Source organism: Coccinella septempunctata, chromosome 9, assembly GCF_907165205.1.
Source record: "Coccinella septempunctata chromosome 9, icCocSept1.1, whole genome shotgun sequence".
Classification (NCBI taxonomy): domain Eukaryota; kingdom Metazoa; phylum Arthropoda; class Insecta; order Coleoptera; family Coccinellidae; genus Coccinella; species Coccinella septempunctata.
Window position 1 is genome coordinate 1,192,164 of NC_058197.1, and position 20,849 is coordinate 1,213,012.

General features: G+C 39.9%; 1 protein-coding gene across 1 annotated transcript; it reads right to left on the reverse strand.

Annotated features, from left to right (window-relative positions):
- Positions 1 to 188: 188 nt before the first annotated feature.
- On the reverse strand, positions 189 to 668 carry LOC123320607 (putative exonuclease GOR). The gene has a single exon (XM_044907963.1). The coding sequence runs from the start codon at positions 666 to 668 to the stop codon at positions 189 to 191; it is 480 nt and encodes a 159-aa protein (XP_044763898.1).
- Between the last annotated feature and the right edge of the window lie 20,181 nt (positions 669 to 20,849).

A 20,849-nucleotide genomic window follows, 5' to 3' on the forward strand; every position in this document is an offset into this window, starting at 1 on the left:
ACATAAGTGCGGCCAATTTAAAAGTAACACAACCAATTAAATTAACAATTAGCTAACATACTGAGATCATATAAAATATATACATAAAAATTTTAGTTTTGTATCACATGTTGTGTTGTACCTATATACATAATTCATGATGAGATCGTTGGACAACGTTGGACAAGATCTTGCGAACTGGTCTCTTCTCAAATTGTGAGACGTCTCTGAGCGTAGTGCAGTTTTATTTTAACCATTATCAGCTCCAAGCAACTCAGAGCATCCTCATATGGACTATGTCCATTATCGGATGTCTGAATTGCTTTGTTCCGATGAACTGACATCAACTGCTTTAACGAGTTCCTGAAGGGAAAACCACGCTCGTGAGGGAAAACCAGAGACGTGTCCACAATTTTAGAATGGACCAGTTTCAACACTCGCAAATCATTGTCCAACGCGTGTCCTATCAGAATGGTGTCCTCGTCAATGAAGTCCAATAAATGACTCTGCACCTGTTGGAAAGTTTTCGACTTTGGGCCATACACATCACTTTCGGTCACTCCGGAAAATCTAGTATTGTAGTCCACAACTTCTTCCTCCGGTTGCACAAAATAATCGTACACCGTGGCACCATCAAAACCCAAAACGGTTACCCTGCAAAGTTCCAAGCCTCGCACGGTGTAGCACATTTCGCAGTCTACAGCGAAAACCTTCCGTTTCACTTTTTCGCTGCGTTTTGTGCTCACGAAACTGTAATAACGCACCCCAAAATCTCGATCAGTAGAAGAGCGGCTTTCCACTGATCATGGGGTGATTATTTTTTAGATATTAAATACACAAAAATTGAAGGCCCTCGAAGGGGAAATAAAGTGGATCCGGCCCGTCGCACGAAGGACAGGTCTTGAAGTTGAATATTATTATTTCTGGGGAGATGTTTAAATGAAACTCATGAAAAACTTTAACAATTAAATCTATTGGAAAAATAAAATTGAAAATTGGAACTTCTCTACAAATACGTGCTCGGTCGAAGACGACCAACACAACTTCAATTTCTTAAACACATGCAAATAAGCGCAAAACAATAAAACATACTTTCATAACCAAGATCTTGGGTTAAAATTCAACTTCCCAACTTAGCGCTCAATAATAAATCAATACTTTATCAATGAATTTTAGAGGAGCTTTCAAGACTCTGGACGAATAAAATTGGAACTTTCTACCTTTTCTGCGACTGCTGTTTGTCTGACGCTGCCGATGAAAACTTTTCGACACCAGACTTTACCCGCACTAATCGGCGAATTCTTTACACTCAACCGAACTTCCCGCACCTTTCCGTCGCAAACGTTTTTCGCTTTAAGATTCCCTATCCAAAAATTCCAACACAATTTTATATCTGGTCTTACTACGAATCAAGAAAATTAACGATCACTCCTCGAATGTTACTTTACTGACTTCCGATAAACTGACTTTAACTTCAAATTATTTCCGTTCTCTTTAACTACCTATTTCCCGATATTCCGTTTCTACTTGAACAAAACCAACAAAAACAAAGGACTGGACTTTTCTCTACACTGAACTTTTCCAAATATCTATGAGCCGACCGAGTCTCTGATTCTATTCCGTGATCTACCTAGACTTTTCTCTTACTTCGTGAAAACCTGATTATTCTAAGTCCCTATACTTCTTCCTTACTGACTGACTCTACAAAAGATTTATAACTTCTCTACTTATCCGTACCGACTCGAAGGGGTATATTTCGATATTTTTCAGATCACGTCCCCGGACCGACTGACTAACTTTTTCCGATGTAATTTTTCCCCGGTCTTTCTCTCCCACCCTATGGGTGGTACCAAAACGTCCCAAAATCGAAATCATTGGACGATCATTCTTGCTGAGTTGAAAAAATCAGCGTTCCCAAGCTGGGTGGTTACAAGAAAATTTCGGCTACTTCGAATTCTGAGAACTGTTTTCCTCTCAGGGTCTCCAGACTAATAAATCTTTCTTAATCTACATGACTGACCGTTTTCACCCGTTCTGAAGTCCTTATCACCGGATATTGGAATCAATTACATAGGCCGGCGATCGCCGGTTGCTCTCCGAAAACGTACATTGTATCAATATCTGCAGAAATTCTGACTGAGTGACACTAACTCTTTCAACTCTTATCGAGCTGGTTATTATTTAAATTACCGCGACTTAAATATGTCTGATCTCAAGTGCCTCGAAGTATCGTATGTCCAACTAAAAACGCCTCTGCAGCTCGACTGCAACAATGTATGAATGTTCCAGCGATACCTCGTTTCAATTATCCTAAATTAATTCGAGTTTCTTATTCCGATTTATTACAATACTCCCCCCTTTTAAAAAGTTTTGGCATTGGATGCCACAACTTTTCCTAAATCATCACATATTCGTCCAAAGTCCATCATCTTACTCTTTCCTAAAACTAACATTCACAAACTTAAGTTTCATAAACGAATCTATCTCACAATTCATAGTTCCTTACTCATTATTTAGACTACCATTATTCTTAAACGACTAAGGTGGTATGTTCTTCGCACAAAATATAAGCAAATTTCAAAACTCTTCCGGTACCTCTTAGCTGTGTTAACAAAATTAAAAGAGCCGAGGTACCCCCAAAAATAAAATAAACAAAACATAAAACACTGCGCTACAATTATTTAATCAAGCAGTCTGTTCACCCCATCTAGCATTTTCCCAAAACACCCCACAATCTCCAGCATGGAGTCTTTTCACTTTACGGAATTGCTATTTCACTTTCGCGCACACTTTCCGCTTAGTCCCCTGGTTGCTACGCTTCCTGCCATCCTCTCGTGTCGTTGTTCCCTAAGCCTAACCCTTCGCTTCTGGAATAACCTTTATACTACGTTTACGAACATCATCTTATTATTGTTCCGATGTTCCGCCTAATCGCGAAATGATTCTCGGGATACTCGAGTTTACACCGCACATGTCACGGGTTCACGACCTACGGTACCGCCCGACCCTGTTCCTTCGGTCCAGTGTGGCGCGGTCGCGGTTAAAGTGGGGTATAGCGCGGATGATCTCATCTCCTCCGTGACCTCCTCATCTTCCTTTACTCCTCCATTTCGCCTCAGATTGTTTTGTTTGGTCATGTGTCGATTTACCATCCACATAGTAAGAGTGTTCCATAAGCTAGCCACTAGCGTCAGTCCACATCCAAATACTTCATATAGGTGTAGTCCATTCAATATAACTCCTATACCATATTTTATCATCCGGAAAATAGCGTAAAATCCCATAAGTCCACTCATAAAAAGTCCAATATCCGTAAACCATCCCCATACTTGACGAATCGTATTGTGTGCTAGTTCCTTCATTTCCTCCGGATTGAATATGTTTATTGCGGAAAATCCTTGGTCATTTGTTTCCAAACCCGCCACTCGTCTGGCTATAATATTCTCTACAGCTTTCCTTTCTGTACCAAAATTAAGAATTCTCTGGGCATTACTGATTTCTTCCTAGGTATATATACCAAGAGCACCAATAGGTTGGATGGGGAAAAAGTTAAGTTTCGAATTGGTGTCTGGGGATAATTCTATTGGGGCCTTTTTTATAGTCGGGTAGGGGCTTAATCCCATCCATTGGTCGTCTATTTTGTAAAGGGGGGGCATAAGGCCATTACAATCCACTTCTTCAGCATATGTCTGTATGATCCTAGTGACGGGCGCCATGAATTTTGATTGATTGTTGACCAAAATAGGCAATTCGTTGTAGCACTTCTCAGCTCGCCTCACCATTACTGTGCGAGGGACGCACCGCATAATATACAGGACTTCACCTAACACTCTTCCTACGTATCCTCCATGTTCTTTCACTAGTTGACTCAACGTGTTCGGTACCAAAGGGGCCATAAGTAATCGATTTCTCAGTATTTCTCGTTGTAACAGACACCGCCTGTAGACTGTGTCCGTGTATAATTGGTTCAATTTTCTAGTGTACGCCTGTTCCACGTATAAAAATTTACTATTCACGTATGCCATCAAATCAGCGTTGTGAGGTAGGATATTCATTTTGGGTCGAAGTCGATCTCTTTGGGCCTCTCTCCAAACCAAAATTCTAGGATGTTCCGTTTGCCAAATCTCTATCTGACATATTACCACCTTTTTGATTAATGTTACAGCGAATACTTTAGTACTATCTTCTATGACCAGAATCTGTTCGCTGGTGATCCGATTGGAAACTAAATCAGCTTGACCATGGTAGAGCAAGCTTAGCGCCTCTTCGCAAGTAGACAATGGTTCATTTTCCCAGGTTACTTCACCTAAGGTAGTGTCAAAACAGTACCCCTTCAGATATGGGCATGTAACGCCCCCCAAAAGACTTATTTCGTTCTCATCTATTTTCACCCTAGCTTCATAATCAGAGACCCTTATCTTCACTGACGCAGTTATAACGACATCCTGCCATGTTTGTCCATTTTCTTGATATGTGGTTCCTTTACAAGTCCCGTCGGTCTTCACCATGCCCCCTATTGTGATAGACGCCGATGTAGTCCCATTCATGTTTATTTCCCCTATCTCTTGATGATACAGCTTCAGCGTTCTATACCGATGTACGGCCCGACATTCTTCCGCACCTAGTCTATATATATAGTTCGATACACCCCCAGCCACGATCGAACTATGGCTATGCATTCCGCAATGCGTAATTACCCGCGTTATTTCGACACAGCAAGTCCACACGTGACGTAATTTTACCTCGTCCTTCTGTAACACTTGTACCTTGACCTGTTCATTTTTATATGCCGACTCCACCGTTGGACACTCCGCCACGTCCCGAATTGACACCACCGTTATTTCCGTATTTTTGTCCGTACAGTCATACGCTATCAACGCCCGAGCCACTTGACTTTTCACGCACACTACCCAAAAAAAGGCTATTCCATAAGCTAGGATCAGCTTCATCGTCGCTCAGTTGATTACCCCTGGATTGTGGTTCCTGTATAAAATTACATTAGTTTCCATACTATATCACATTTTCATATCAACAAATTAGTGAACATAAAATAACTAGAAGAACATGCCACCCCAACTTACGCCCTGTGTTCGCCCGTCGTATCGGCGACCACCGGCTTTTCTTTCTTACCCATTTTCTCGCTCAAGCAAAAAAAAACATTTTTGATACATATTTTTTTTTCCACAAACCCATGTCATTACCCTACTATATTTCCGAGCCTATCGACATTAAACTTCATTTTTCTCGTCTCAACCCTAAATCGGTATTCCCCCGTTACTACTTACCGTTATATCTCTATAATTTATCATGTTGACCTTATATATGTCATGCAGCTAACTACTTATCATTTCTTTACACTACTCTACTCTACTCTACCCAAAATACATCTTCCTCCCCTCTTTCCTTCGGACTCATTCTACCATACTAATCACGTTTTCTAACTAATTCTCTCTCTCTCTCCGGGAGTTCCTCACTTCCTAGCATATAGCAACTACTCCCCCTACGTCTACATCATTATCTTCTGCCCCCTCTTACCATCCACAATAGAGGTCTCTCTTCTACCAATTCGCACTTGCCCCGATTATTCGGAACGAAAAATAAAAACTAACAAATATCAACCTAGAAGGCAGAGAATGGAGAGACACCAAAAACACGCACAGTTACGTACGATGGAACAAGGATTCCGTCGTTCGATCAGACAGTACGAGCAGAAGATCATGATGAACGTCGTTCTATGCCTCAAACTCATGCGAAAAGACAACTGCTACGATTTACTTCTCGCCAGCAGCGAGAAGGGTAACAGGACAACAAGACTTACAGGATAGATGACGTCGATAATGAGGAACCCCCCCTTTGGAGAGGTAGCGAAAGAAAAAGGAGAGAAACCGTAAAAAAAATTGAGATGCCAAGCCATAGACCCCTAAGAAACGGACTCTATGGCTTACGACTCGGACCGTGGGGACGTCACTCCCCAGTGGTATCTAAACCACTCCGTGCGGGCGTATTCAAAACATTAACTTTCATCTTAGTCATAAGACAACCGGTTGGGAGGGCGTCTGACTCTAGTGGACCTCCGTAAAACCGGCGCTGGTTCCTCATTTTCAACCTCTTCATCCGTCCCCCCTATTTCCTCCTCCTCAAAAATCATTTCTTCCTCGTCCGAATCCGGCCCCACCACCCTATTCCAACATGGAAGCATTAGGGGGCGAGCCCTTTCTGTTTCCTCTACCTCCTCCACGAGTTCCGTCTCGTCGGAGTCGCTATAAATTTCTCCCTGTTTCTTTAATGTCCGTTCTCTTACCCCCTCCGATACCCTATTAATATAGGGTTTTAACCTATTTACATGAACAATTTGTTCATCTCTTCCCTTACATTTCCGTACTTTACAAGTAACGGGGCCTATTTTTTCGGTTATTCTATATGGACCGATCCAACTCTTTACTAGTTTTTGTGATAACCCCCTCTTTGAACTCATATCCCTCACATATACCATGTCTCCTACTTCGAACTGCGGATCCGACGTTCGTTCGTTGAATTTATTCACTCTTGTCGTCTTAGCTTCTTCCGTATTTTCAAATACCTCCGTATAAACTCTTCTTAACCTTTCCTTTAATTCCGAAGCGTAATTTTCGTCATAATCATACCTGACCCTGTCCGATTTTATAAAACTATCAATCGGCAGTACTTGTTCTCTCCCATGAAGGAGGAAAAATGGACTATAACCCGTGGTGGAATGAACATTTCCCCGATATGCCATTAAAACGAATGGAATCCAACTATCCCAATCCCTTTGATCCCTGCTTATGTAATGTGATAACATATCCTTTAATACCCTATGCATCCTCTCGATTTGTCCATTAGAAGTGGGTGCGTAACTCGAAGTTTGAATTTTTCTTATCCCTAAAATGCCGCATACTTCCTTAAATAAACTTGACATAAAATTTGTCCCCCTATCAGTTAATAATTTCTGAGGGGCGCCATGTCGAACGATGACATTTTCCACAAAAGCTCGAGCTATTGTATCCGCCTTCTGATCCGGTACTGGTATTGCCTCTACATACTTCGTAAAATAATCCTGGAAGGTAAGAATATAACGGTTTCCATTGAAAGATGTTACTAATGGCCCTACAATATCCATCGATGTCAATTCCCAGGGTTCAGTCGTTGAAGTGAACCGTTGCAGTGGCGCTTTCTTCTGGTGAGGCGACGTCTTCCTTCTATTACAAGCATCGCAGCTCGTACAATACTTGATAACGTTCCTCCGCATTTTTGGCCAGTAAAACCTTCGTTTTAAACTGGCGAGAGTCTTCTGTTGGCCAGGATGTCCTGCCATTAGCGAATCGTGAAAATCATGTAGTACCTTTGGTACATACACCCGAGGCACCACTAATTTATCATTTCCGTCTTCACAAAAATATAGTACTCCATCCCTAGATAAATAATAGGGTTCCGTAGATTCCCCACCAGCCTGTATCGTCTCAATAATTGTCTTGCAGTAGGGATCGTTCTTCTGCGCGCCTTTTAAACTTTCTCTATCCCATTCCGGTTCCATTCCGTCTAAACCCTGTTCGTTAATTTCCACTAAAGATACCAGTGCCGAATCCAATTCGTAAATTACAGTTTTAATGTCCAAGTCATGGAATATGAATTTAATCATTTCTAGAACCCTTTCCCAGTCTAACTTATCTAGCCCACACCCTATCCTGGGCATGGCTAATACACTATCCCGATTTTTCTCGCAACATGCTCTCAAACTCCTCAAAGCATTCCACATACCCCTATACACCGGTTTATCAAAATAATTAACTTTCGTTACCAGATAATAGATATTCCTTTCTGGCAAATTTAGTTCCGCCGTTTCCCCCACCATTTTTCCTTGCTGACGTAATTTGTCCACTGATCCATATATATTTTTGAATTGCAATGCTATCCCTGCTCCCATAGCCAAATCCTCTGACACACAATGGGCTAGAGCCCATGACTCCGGTGCTGTAAAAATATTTCCCTTTTTCGAACATAATGTAGGCATTTCCGGTACTTGATGAACCTTCCTATATTCCTGAAACTCCTCGAACTCCATATCAATAAAGTGATCTTCCCTATTGTATTTCCTACTCAGTGCGTCGGCATTCCCGTGAAGCCTCCCTTTTCGATGTATTATGGTGAAATCATAATCGGCTAGGGACATGGCCCATCTAGCCAGTCTAGATCCTGGATCCTTCAGACTAAGCAACCATTTCAACGGGCGGTGATCCGTCACGACAGTAAATTTCTTTCCATAAAGATAGCACCTAAACGTTTTTACTCCGAAAACAACCCCCAACAATTCCTTTTCTGTTGTCGAATAATTTAACTCGGCTTTCTTAAAACTCCTACTCGCATATGCTATAGGTCGCTCATAACCTTCTCGCACTTGGCTCAATACAGCCCCGACCCCTAGTCCTGACGCGTCCGTAGCCACAATAAAAGGTTGGCTAAAATCCGGATAAACTAAAACCTTATCTGAAGTCAAAATCGACTTCAACTTCCTTATTGACTCCAGTACTTCCGCAGTTATTTCAAATTTCACCTCTTTCTTTGTTAAATTTGTTAACGGGGTTGCTAAGTCAGCTGCATTAGGGATGAACCTTCTATACCAGTTAACTATTCCCAGGAAAGAACGAACTCCTCTTACATTTTTGGGTATAGGAAAATTTTGTATCGCCTCGATTTTCTCCGGATCCGGAAGCACCCCCTCTTGTGTAATTATATGCCCCAAATATTTAACTTCCTTCATCATAAATTTGCACTTTTTTGGTTTGAGTTTAACATTGGCTTCACGAAGTCGATCGAAAACACCCCTTAACTTTTCAATATGATCCTCTTCCCCATCCGAATTAAAAATAATTATGTCGTCCAAATATACCATGCAAGATTGTCCGGTCAATCCTGCTAATGTCAAATTCATAAAACGTTGAAATGTCGAGGGCGCGTTCTTCAATCCGAAAGGCATCTTTAGATATTCGAAATGTCCCTGAAAGGTACTGAACCCAGTCAGGGGAATATCCTTCTCCTCCATATCAATCTGGTGATATGCTTCCGCCACATCAATCACCGAAAACAGTGTCTTATTTCCTGCACTGTATCCCTGAATTAAGTCCGAAATGTTAGGTAAGGGGTAATATTCTGTTTTCGTCACGTTGTTGAGTCCCCGGTAATCAATACACATTCGTATTTTATCTTCCCCATTAGGCAGCCGTTTGGTAATAAGTACCACCGGTGCAGACCAGGGACTAAAAGAAGGCCGAATCACCCCCGCCTCCAATAATCTATCAATTTCCTTTCTTAGTACTTCCCGCTGATGATAAGGAATTCTATACGGTGCTTTACAAACAGGTTGCGCTCCAGGTTCCAATGTAATGGAATGTTTCACCTTCGTTGTACTAGTCATTTTTTCATCTTCCTCTAAAAATAAATCCTTATATTCCTGTATCAACTTTTTCAATTTTTCCCGAATATTTCCCTCTAAATGATCTACACTAAAACCAATTTCGTTCCAATCTCCACGTTCCAGATCAATTCTTCCGATTTCGTAATTTTCCTGACCCCTATCTACGACTTCGCCGGAGACCGCTTTAGCGACCTTTTGTCTTTTCACCAGTCTTACTTCACTGCGCGATACATTGACAACCCGAATCCATATTTTCTGCGCGTTCTCCATCAAACAATTTGCCACGAGAATATTTTCGTTTCCCAATGGTATGGGCTCACATACCATAACTGCCCCTTCAATATTTCCCACTAACTTAGCCCTTACTAACGCTTCCGAACGGGCAGGTATTGTTACTCCATTCTCGATTAATACATCCGTTTCCCAGTTCCGCTCCTGACCTACGTCGATCATCTGTTCTACCTTATCAATTGATTCTGTCGCCTGGCATTCCTCCGTCGCGACCGTCCTTGGCACGCGTTCGCTATTCCTTGACCCCTTCTCCCGTAGGTATCCAATGTTATTCCCAGCCATTTCCGTATTTCTCGCTCCGTTACTAACATTCCTAATATTTTTATTTGGAAGTATTTTTTCCAAGTCCTGTTCCGGTCTCCTCCTAACTTTTTCATTACGAATTCCTACATTCTCTTGATTTCCTTCCGCAATTCCTACCACGGAACCAGCTGGCAAGGCCCAACCACCTGTTCCTGTACTGACTGTCCTATCAGTTCCGTCAACGATTCCCTTGTTATTCTGTTCATTTTCCGTTTTACCCTTAGCTCCCACTTGGACACTAGCATCCTTAAATAATTTCACCTTTGGCTTTATACCTTCGAAATTTTCCGTCTGCGTACCGGACTCCTTAAACTGTGCCCTAATTTCCACATTGTCCTTCGGTTCCCTTAACCGTTCTCCATTTATGTCACTTTTGACATTATCTTCTACGTACGACTTATCCTCCAGTACAGTTTTCCCTGCGTTCCTCTCAAATCCAGTTTTCCTACGAACAACTTCCCTGAAGTTTCCGTTGACTTGAATCGTTCCGGTAAATCCCTTACTATCTTCATCTTCCGCACATAATTCGCTTTCTATATCCCTTTTATTCAAAAATTCGAAACTCCTACCCCACATCATGACGGACGGCTCCCCTTCATAACTAATAAGTGCCTCATTTGCACTGAGAAAATCTCTCCCTAAAATAACTTGGACGTTCCCTAACATAGAGTCATCACACAAGATAGCCGTCCAAGTTGTACCTAACCTTCCTCCTACAGGTCCCACCAAAATATTGGCCGTACCCCAGGTACGTAAACTATGACCTGTTACACTCGTCAACCGATAGTCGACCTCCTCTCTATTTATTCCATCTTCTGGAATTATACTCCTATTTACAAGAGTCACCGCGGCTCCTGTATCTACCAAACAACGCCTCGTCCTTCCATTTATGTTTAATTTAATCATGTGAGGTGCATCAAATAACCCTCCGGAATTCACTTCCGGGATCACCATTACCGAACGATTCTTACTTTCCCCCTTATATACATGCCCCCCTGGCATCCCCGAATAAACCTGCCCTTTTAAAAATTTCCGGCCACTATCCCGGCAGTTGGATTTTGGCCCTCCCCGTTTAAATCTTCTTGTCTCCTCGACTGAGACCCCCTCGAAAATGGAGGCGATCGTTTAGGAATAGCTCCCGTACTTCGCCCCCCTTCCTGATCAGCATTTCTTCCTATCTCCTTGCTTTCACGTTGACCCCAGGCCATATTTGCTTCACCCCCTCCCCCAGGGGGTGTAGTTCTCCGTATTCTATTTTTCGAAAAATTCTCTCGTCCCTGACGATTTTGTCTTGGGCAATCCCTAGCCCAATGACCCTTTTGTCCGCAACTATAACAACCTCCCTGCGTCCTTTGCCCTGATCTGTTATTATTCCTACACTCTCTCGCAAAATGACCAGGTCTACCACAAGAATAACATTGCGCTGTATTCTTCTTTGTCTCTGCAAATTTTCTAATATTCCTCCTTTCATCCTTCGAGTCGTGCCCCTTTTTCCCGCAATTTTGACATCCCTCCGTTGCATCTACCGCCGATACCCTCATATTTGATGTCCTTCCTTGTATCATCCTTGTTGCGGTCTCTTGTAATTTGACCAGTCCTTCCGCTTTTTCTAAATCTAAATTTTCCTCTCTTATTAAAGTTACCCCCATATCTTTCATCAAGTCTTTGCGCAACCCGGTTTTAAACTGATTTAATATCAACTCTTTATTTTTCTTTTTGATTCCCGCTTGTTCGTCTAGCGATGCTCCGCCCAAATCTTCCCGGAGTAATTCCGCGCCTAAAATCCGCAGCCTAGTACAAAATGATGAAACATCTTCATCATGTCGCTGGAAACAACGACTTAAATTCCACGGACTCTCCCTTGGCAATTTTGATGGGGTAAATTTTAAAATTAGCCGCTGTTTCAATTCCGAGTATTTCAATTTATCATACGCCTCATCAGACTTAAAATATTCGTGCGCCGCGCCTATCAGTTTTAATTTCAATAGAGTGAGGGTTTCTTCCTCACTCCATCCGTCCAATTTCGATCTCAACTCTAATTTGTCGAAGTACCGCTTCGCGTCTTTTCCCGAAAAACTATCAAGGGTTGTCGCAATCATCCCCAACGAATACATAAACGGAAATCTCATAACATCTTTCTCAGCCACCGCAGGGGTGGTAGCACTAGCACTAGCCGCCGGCAACATTTTTCAAAACCTTATGAATAACCTCAATAACAATTTAATCCGAAAACTATCTTTAAACTCCGCAAATTAAACGAGGAAATCAAAACAATTATATCAGATTCACGATATTTCAAAGTATGAATCAAGTATTCCTATTCAAAAAAAAAATCCCAAAATACGCTGCGCACACACGATAGAATTAATCAACCTATAAACGCCAAATACTCTCCCTAGTAAAAATTATATCAATCTTATATGGAAACGCCCTAAAAGACAAGTTATATCACCAAAAAAAAATATTATCCTGAACGCAACTGTGATCCCAAATAATTAACGCCCTGAAAAAAAATTATATCACCGAAAAAATATTATCCTGAACGCAACTATGATCCCAAAAATAATTAACGCCCTGAAAAAAAAAATTATAACACCAAAAAAAATATTATCCTGAACGCAACTATAATCCCAAAAATAATTAACGCCCTGAAAAAAAATTATATCTCAACAGCAAAAATAAAATTCATTAAACAATGTCCTGGAAAAAAAACCTGCAACCCTATCTTGTCCTAACTTTCCGAATTATTCTGTGAATAACACCGATCAAAATTTTACATCCAACTGACTTAAAATTCCGAAATATTCTGACGTTTATTTGATCAAAACACTCAACTTAAAATTACCAAAATTCCAAAATTTTCACTTAATTGAAGCAATTAAATTCAAATGACCGAAATTCAAAATTATTTTAGCCTCCAAATTGAAAAAACAAAAAAAAATAATTCAAATAATTTCCTTAAATCCGTGTTCAAATTCTAATAAAACAGCATTAAAATACGTCTCAATTTTTCTTATCTGCTTCTTCTAAATTGACTTTAATTTCGCAAAAATACTTGAATGAAATTAACTAATTCTCAAACCCACTTTTTATAACAAAATTACCGATCATTCGACTAGTCACCGATAAACACAAAATGAATTATTAAACACGCCAAAGAAATTATAACTTGATTGACGACTTTTCTTCTAAAATTTTTCGTTAAACTACAAGTCTAAATTCAACAAATCCGCGCACACAACTTTGCGTTCAAAATCCTACGTAATTGATACTCAACAAAAAAATTTCAAAAATTATTCACTTCAAAACCATCAAATTCCTGCAAAATCAAAAATTTCAAAACACACAGTAATATTCACTTCAAAAAAAAATAATTGACCTGAAAACAATAAAAGAAAAAAAAATCTTTCACCATCAGCCAAGAATGCACCCTCAAAACAATAAAATTGTCGCGAAAACTTAAACTCAAATCTTCAATACTGATCAACTACTTTATCGATTTTTTCTTAACGTTTCCATCAATCGATTAATTAAATCTTCCACAAATTATTGAACACCAACGTTCTTCACGAATAAAATTTTTTCCAACTATCCCCCGATTAGAACTTGATAACTTATCCGATTTTAAAATAAAATTCTGATCCACTACAACGAAGAGTAACTAGCGAACTTTTATCCAACTTTACTCAACTTTCTCTAATATCACGGCAGCTAGACTTGAACGAAAACAAAAATTTCTGTTCCCGACTCTACTTATCACTTTTAACAAAATAACTTGATTATCCTCTTGAATTAAACAAAAATCGACGCAACTGAACTTATTCTTGGCAATAGAAATACCTCAGAGTTCCTTCATCCGAAAGTCCTCAAATTCATTGATATAATCGAAACTTAATCCATCAATCAACCCTTAATCAACCACAAACTACTTAAACACAATTCTCTCAATACTTTTACAATGGCTCCGATTGAATTATTGGATTTTATCTCGACTCACTCCAGAACAACTAAAACTTTAAAAATCAAACTTCTCAAATAAAACAATTTAGTATTCTACCCCCGAAAAATCAACTTAAATCCCACCTAGCTGTCACCAGTGTAATAACGCACCCCAAAATCTTTCATCAGTAGAAGAGCGGCTTTTCACTGATCATGGGGTGATTATTTTTTAGATATTAAATACACAAAAATTGAAGGCCCTCGAAGGGGAAATAAAGTGGATCCGGCCCGTCGCACGAAGGACAGGTCTTGAAGTTGAATATTATTATTTCTGGGGAGATGTTTAAATGAAACTCATGAAAAACTTTAACAATTAAATCTATTGGAAAAATAAAATTGAAAATTGGAACTTCTCTACAAATACGTGCTCGGTCGAAGACGACCAACACAACTTCAATTTCTTAAACACATGCAAATAAGCGCAAAACAATAAAACATACTTTCATAACCAAGATCTTGGGTTAAAATTCAACTTCCCAACTTAGCGCTCAATGATAAATCAATACTTTATCAATGAATTTTAGAGGAGCTTTCAAGACTCTGGACGAATAAAATTGGAACTTTCTACCTTTTCTGCGACTGCTGTTTGTCTGACGCTGCCGATGAAAACTTTTCGACACCAGACTTTACCCGCACTAATCGGCGAATTCTTTACACTCAACCGAACTTCCCGCACCTTTCCGTCGCAAACGTTTTTCGCTTTAAGATTCCCTATCCAAAAATTCCAACACAATTTTATATCTGGTCTTACTACGAATCAAGAAAATTAACGATCACTCCTCGAATGTTACTTTACTGACTTCCGATAAACTGACTTTAACTTCAAATTATTTCCGTTCTCTTTAACTACCTATTTCCCGATATTCCGTTTCTACTTGAACAAAACCAACAAAAACAAAGGACTGGACTTTTCTCTACACTGAACTTTTCCAAATATCTATGAGCCGACCGAGTCTCTGATTCTATTCCGTGATCTACCTAGACTTTTCTCTTACTTCGTGAAAACCTGATTATTCTAAGTCCCTATACTTCTTCCTTACTGACTGACTCTACAAAAGATTTATAACTTCTCTACTTATCCGTACCGACTCGAAGGGGTATATTTCGATATTTATCACGTCCCCGGACCGACTGACTAACTTTTTCCGATGTAATTTTTCCCCGGTCTTTCTCTCCCACCCTATGGGTGGTACCAAAACGTCCCAAAATCGAAATCATTGGACGATCATTCTTGCTGAGTTGAAAAAATCAGCGTTCCCAAGCTGGGTGGTTACAAGAAAATTTCGGCTACTTCGAATTCTGAGAACTGTTTTCCTCTCAGGGTCTCCAGACTAATAAATCTTTCTTAATCTACATGACTGACCGTTTTCACCCGTTCTGAAGTCCTTATCACCGGATATTGGAATCAATTACATAGGCCGGCGATCGCCGGTTGCTCTCCGAAAACGTACATTGTATCAATATCTGCAGAAATTCTGACTGAGTGACACTAACTCTTTCAACTCTTATCGAGCTGGTTATTATTTAAATTACCGCGACTTAAATATGTCTGATCTCAAGTGCCTCGAAGTATCGTATGTCCAACTAAAAACGCCTCTGCAGCTCGGCTGCAACAATGTATGAATGTTCCAGCGATACCTCGTTTCAATTATCCTAAATTAATTCGAGTTTCTTATTCCGATTTATTACAAAACCTTGCAGGGGCTCGTTGATCCCGGCCACTGTACCATTCCATACGTGGTGTTTTGATTAAGTGCAACCTTTGGATCCCGGAGTATTTTCGCAACATGTATGGCGGCAGTACGATATTTTCCCCCAGTGGTAGAAGCACTGCTGTTTCGTCAAGTAACCGTGTTCGTTGACGAAGAACTGATCGTTACACCTAACGCAGGTCCTCTCAACTGCTGTCGGTGAATTCCGATCAAAATCCTCCTCAATACCAGCCAATCTCTTCGGGATCCTGAAAGGTTTTCCGAAACAATGTTTTTACAGGCGGACTTGGTTCCACCTGTGGAAAACAATTGGAAAAGAGATCCTCCGGAGCTACGGTGTACTGGATGAGGAGGTTGTACAGTTTTTCTTCGGTCAATCCGAACACTGGCGAAACAGCGGCTTCCACCCTATGGGGGTTATTCCTTTCTTTGGCACCTGTTCTATTTTCGCTACAATCTTGTGATGGTGTTTCGTCCCTTGCCGAACGAATCGGTTTGTAAACCTTGGGGAACGGCTTCCTACATTTATTCTTATTAGGCCTCTGCTGGGGACACCTCGGTGAGCCAATTTCGGATTGTTTTTCTGGAAAATAAAAGTTGATTGATGAATACGCCAATGACGCTGAATCTCAGTGTTAAAAATGGTCAGGGATCTAGTGGATTTTGAAGATTAGATAGCGAAAAGAAAAAAAAGACTTTATGATGTACCTATGCACTTTCAGCGGTGGGTAAAGAGTCTGCAGGTATTCAAAGATGTCAGATTAAGATACTGTCATTTGAGCCACCTCATTTTGAGAAGAAAAGACTGTATATTATGAAAGGTATTTCAACATTGAACCCTGAAACTTTCAAGACTTGAGACCAATTCAAAAAGTCTCGAAACTAGTAATTACAAGCATGAAACTTGTGAACTGAAGAACTTTCCCTCCTTGTTCTAATTATACATAACATCATTATTTTTGTAATTGCAGAGTGGTCGACTTACCGTAAAAACTTGAATGCCGACGTTGACTGTCGTTGTGGTGCCTCCTGATCCTCTTCTCATCCTTGTCACTTTCTTCGGGCAATAAAGGTTTTCTTTGCTGCTTGTTCGCCGAAGCCATATGAATGTTGGCACAGGCACTTGGCTGGCCGTAATAAGTTGTCCCGTTCACCTCATAATGGCTTTGAGGCACATTATTGTAACGAGGACTGGCAACTTGATGAGAAACATTCTGATGTGACGGTTGGAGGACCGGTGGCTGTAAAAACTGGGGTGTGTGCCAAGCTGGTGGCTGTACCAAATTCTGGAAAAAAAATTCAAGATTAGTATGGGACACAGAATAAAATTAACTTTTATTTAATTGATGCAACAATCCGGATGATTGTTGTTGGAAGACCGAATTTTCAAAACGCTGAATTGAATTGAATCATCTCAATTTACTGAAAAAGTAATGAATTTTTCATGGTGTGGTTTACTGGGCTGTTTCAATTATTTTGGAAGAAGTTGGAAAATTATTCTAACAGTAGATTCTTGAGGTCGAAAGAAACAATTTTTTCTTTTACCATTTTTTACGAATCGACTCGGTTTGAAAGATACAGACTGTTGCCATGAAAAAAATTTCTTGTTCAAATAGGCTTTTGCGTCGCTTGGCTATCGTACTATAAAATATCAAGGAATCGAGTTTCTTGAACGAACATCGACATTTCGACGAAAATGAAAGAAGCAAAACACGGAGAAGTTCTCGTACAATGAACATTTCTTTATCACAACTTTACACAGACTGAGTATCTGTTCGGCCCTGTTGGGAATTTTGGCACTTAGTCAAATTGGCAATAAAAAAATTGTCAAAATCAACGTATACAACTTTTATTTGTCGACTCGTAAAAAAAAAGGGAACACAAGTGGCACTATTACAAAATTCTTACAGTGACTCGAAATCAGTGAGATTTACAGGGCAAAACAGACGGAATAACACGGGATCCGATCTCAAACGTTATACGGGGGTTAACGGACTTGTTCGCCAGCCAGAACCTGAGACGTGCACTTGGCGGATAGATATCGGACTTCAGCCAGGTTAGGGGATGAAAGACAGCACAGACCTACGACAGCTCACCCCTAGGTGCGTTCTTCGCCCCCTGAGTATCCACGCCAGCGGGGTTCTTCGATAACAACTGAGTTGAGCTTCGAAACAACGGGGGAGGAAAGAGGGTTAGCCACTCCAAAGTGCCTCCGCACCCCCTGAGTATCCACGCCAGTGGGGTGCTTTAGCAGTAGGGGTGGAACTTAACCCTGTTGTAATGCTGTTTAGCAGTGTGTGTTAAAATGGTAGACAAAAGGAGAAAGTAACAGATACGCACAGCTTCAAGTCTCGACAAGTACTGCTTTATTTCCAGAGAACGACAGAACAATACATAGCATGCGCCGACAGAGAGCGCTGTTGCCAGCAACCGCCAAATTCAAATGTATTGATGTACTTTACAACACCCCCACTACATCAATACAGACATATTCATATCTTTAATACATCTATTATGTTTATCAACAGCTAAACTTTTAGTAAATATGTCAGCTGTCATCTCATCAGTAGATAAATACAATAACTTGATTTGATTATTTGATACCGCATCTCTGACAAAATGATGACGTATATCTATATGCTTGGTGCGCTTATGGTAGACTGGATTATTTGCCAATGCCTGAGCTCCCAAATTATCATTAAACAAATTCACACATTTCATCTGACCAGTAATTTCAAAATTTAAATTCTGTAAATAAATTGCTTCTTTGGTCGCTTCAGCCATCGCCACATACTCAGCCTCTGTACTAGAAAGTGCTACACTTCTTTGCTTCCTGCTTTCCCAGGATATAGGACCATTCGACATTTTGAATACAAAACCTGTATAAGATTTTCGATCTTGTTTATCATTACCCCAGTCTGCATCAACGAAACCCTGTAAACCTTCTTCTGACTTCGTGAACATTAAACAAAAATCTTTAGTCAACTTCAAATATCTAAGAATACGCTTAGCACATTTCCAATGCTCCAAAGTGTGATTACTGTTGAACTGACTCAGAAAACTAACAGAATAGGCTATGTCTGGTCTCGTCAATACAGCCAGATACATCAATGAACCAATTAATTCCTGATATGGCACATCTTTACAACATTCCTTGTTAGGATCAAATTCCAACTTAGTCTCTAAAGGAGTTTTCACTGGTTTACAATCAATCATTTCAAACTTTTCCAAGATCTTCAGAATATAACTTCTTTGATCAATAGTTATGGAGTTCATTTCAAAATTTCTAGATATGTTCATACCCAAACATTGTCTAGCCTCTCCTAAATTCTTTAATGAAAAATTTTTACTTAAACTTTCAATCAAAATAATTTCTTCTGAATTATCATTCGTGAAAACAAAGAAGTCATCAACATACAATGCGATAACCGTTAATTTATCTTGATTAGATTTCATATAAATACATTGTTCAACAATTGAACGTTTGTAGCCAATATCAGTTAAAACTTTGTTAACCTTCAGGTTCCAGGCACGAGATGCTTGTTTCAAGCCATAAATTGCTTTATTTAATTTACATAACTTATTATTTGAAACCTGAAAACCTTCTGGTTATTTCATGAAGATTAACTCCTTCAATTCGCCATTTAAAAAAGCAGTCATCACATCCAAGTGAACAATTTTTAAATGCAATTGCACAGACAATGCAATTAGGAATCTAAAACTAGAATGTCTCACAACCGATGAATACGTTTCATCATAGTCGATACCTCGTTTTTGTACGAACCCGCGAGCCACAAGCCTTGCTCTGTACCGAACTGAACCATCACTGTTAAGCTTTTTCTTAAACACCCACTTTGAGTCCACAACACTGGCACCTTCTGGAACTTCTGCAATTTCCCAGGCGTTGTTGCGAACGAACGAATCATATTCTTCCTTCATCGCTGCCTTCCACTGCTCCTTGTCCCATCTTGATAAAGCCTCCTCAACAGTGACTGGATCCTCACTAAATTTGACATCTTCTTGATCTCCCTCTGAAGCACACATATAGACTATGTGATCTTCAAATGTCTTGACCTTTGGCACTCTCTTGGATCTTCTTACCTCTTGAGTTGAAATCATGTTTGTTTAGTCCAAAAACTTTGACAGAAGAAGTGCTAAAAGCATCAAGTAATTTTTCAAAATCGGAAACATCTTTACCAAAAGAGACAAGACGATCTGCTTCTCTTTTTATGTAGCCTCCAACGCCATCAGGCGCACCTTTACCATGGCCACTTTCACTGTAGTGCCATCTCACAGTGTTTGTATGCAGTTTTTTAGAAAGATAAGCACCCATCAAAAAAAACATTTTCCGGTTTCGATACTGTGTTGTGGGCCCGTCACTTAAGAAATGCGTAGTATTTAAAGTAGGTACAACTTTTTTAATTTCTGTTATCACTAGATCTAAGTGAACACATATGGCAATGGGATCGTGTCTTAGATCATCTGACATTGTACAAAAAGATAATGGCACCACAGCTGATTCACTAGTAGGTCTATAATAAACCACTACCGTATGCAAAGATATTTGATGCTTAGAGCCCCCAAAGTGTACTGATTGTACTTCTTCAGCATATTTGCATAAAAAATTTTCCGAGAAGTCAATATGGAAAAGCACCTCAGTATCGGACAATGATTTCTTTATTTGATCTATACTTTTGTACTGATGGGAGATATTCCTTATATGCAACAAAAACTTGGGTATTGCTAAATTTAATTGCTCACAAAGCTCTCTTTTTCTGCAATGTACCTGTTCTTTAATAGTTTTGGAACAAGTTTTTCCTTGTCCCTTTATTACAACTACTTCTCTTTTAGTCAGCCACTTTTGGTAACTGGTGAAATCTTCTCCATCGTATTATAAAAAGAATATCTTCTTTTCTTTACAATTTTGGCATTTTCTCTCCAAACATTTTTCACTATCGCGATTACAACACAACGATTTTACTACTTCTTGTGGAGAATTTTCATTGATCATTTTTAGATATTTCAGTTTTTGCACCATAAGACTCATATTGGCATGTGTGATACACATACAAGTTTGTCTGTTGTTCACAGTTGGCTGCAATATCCAAAATGGTCGAAATTTGCAAAAGGTAGCA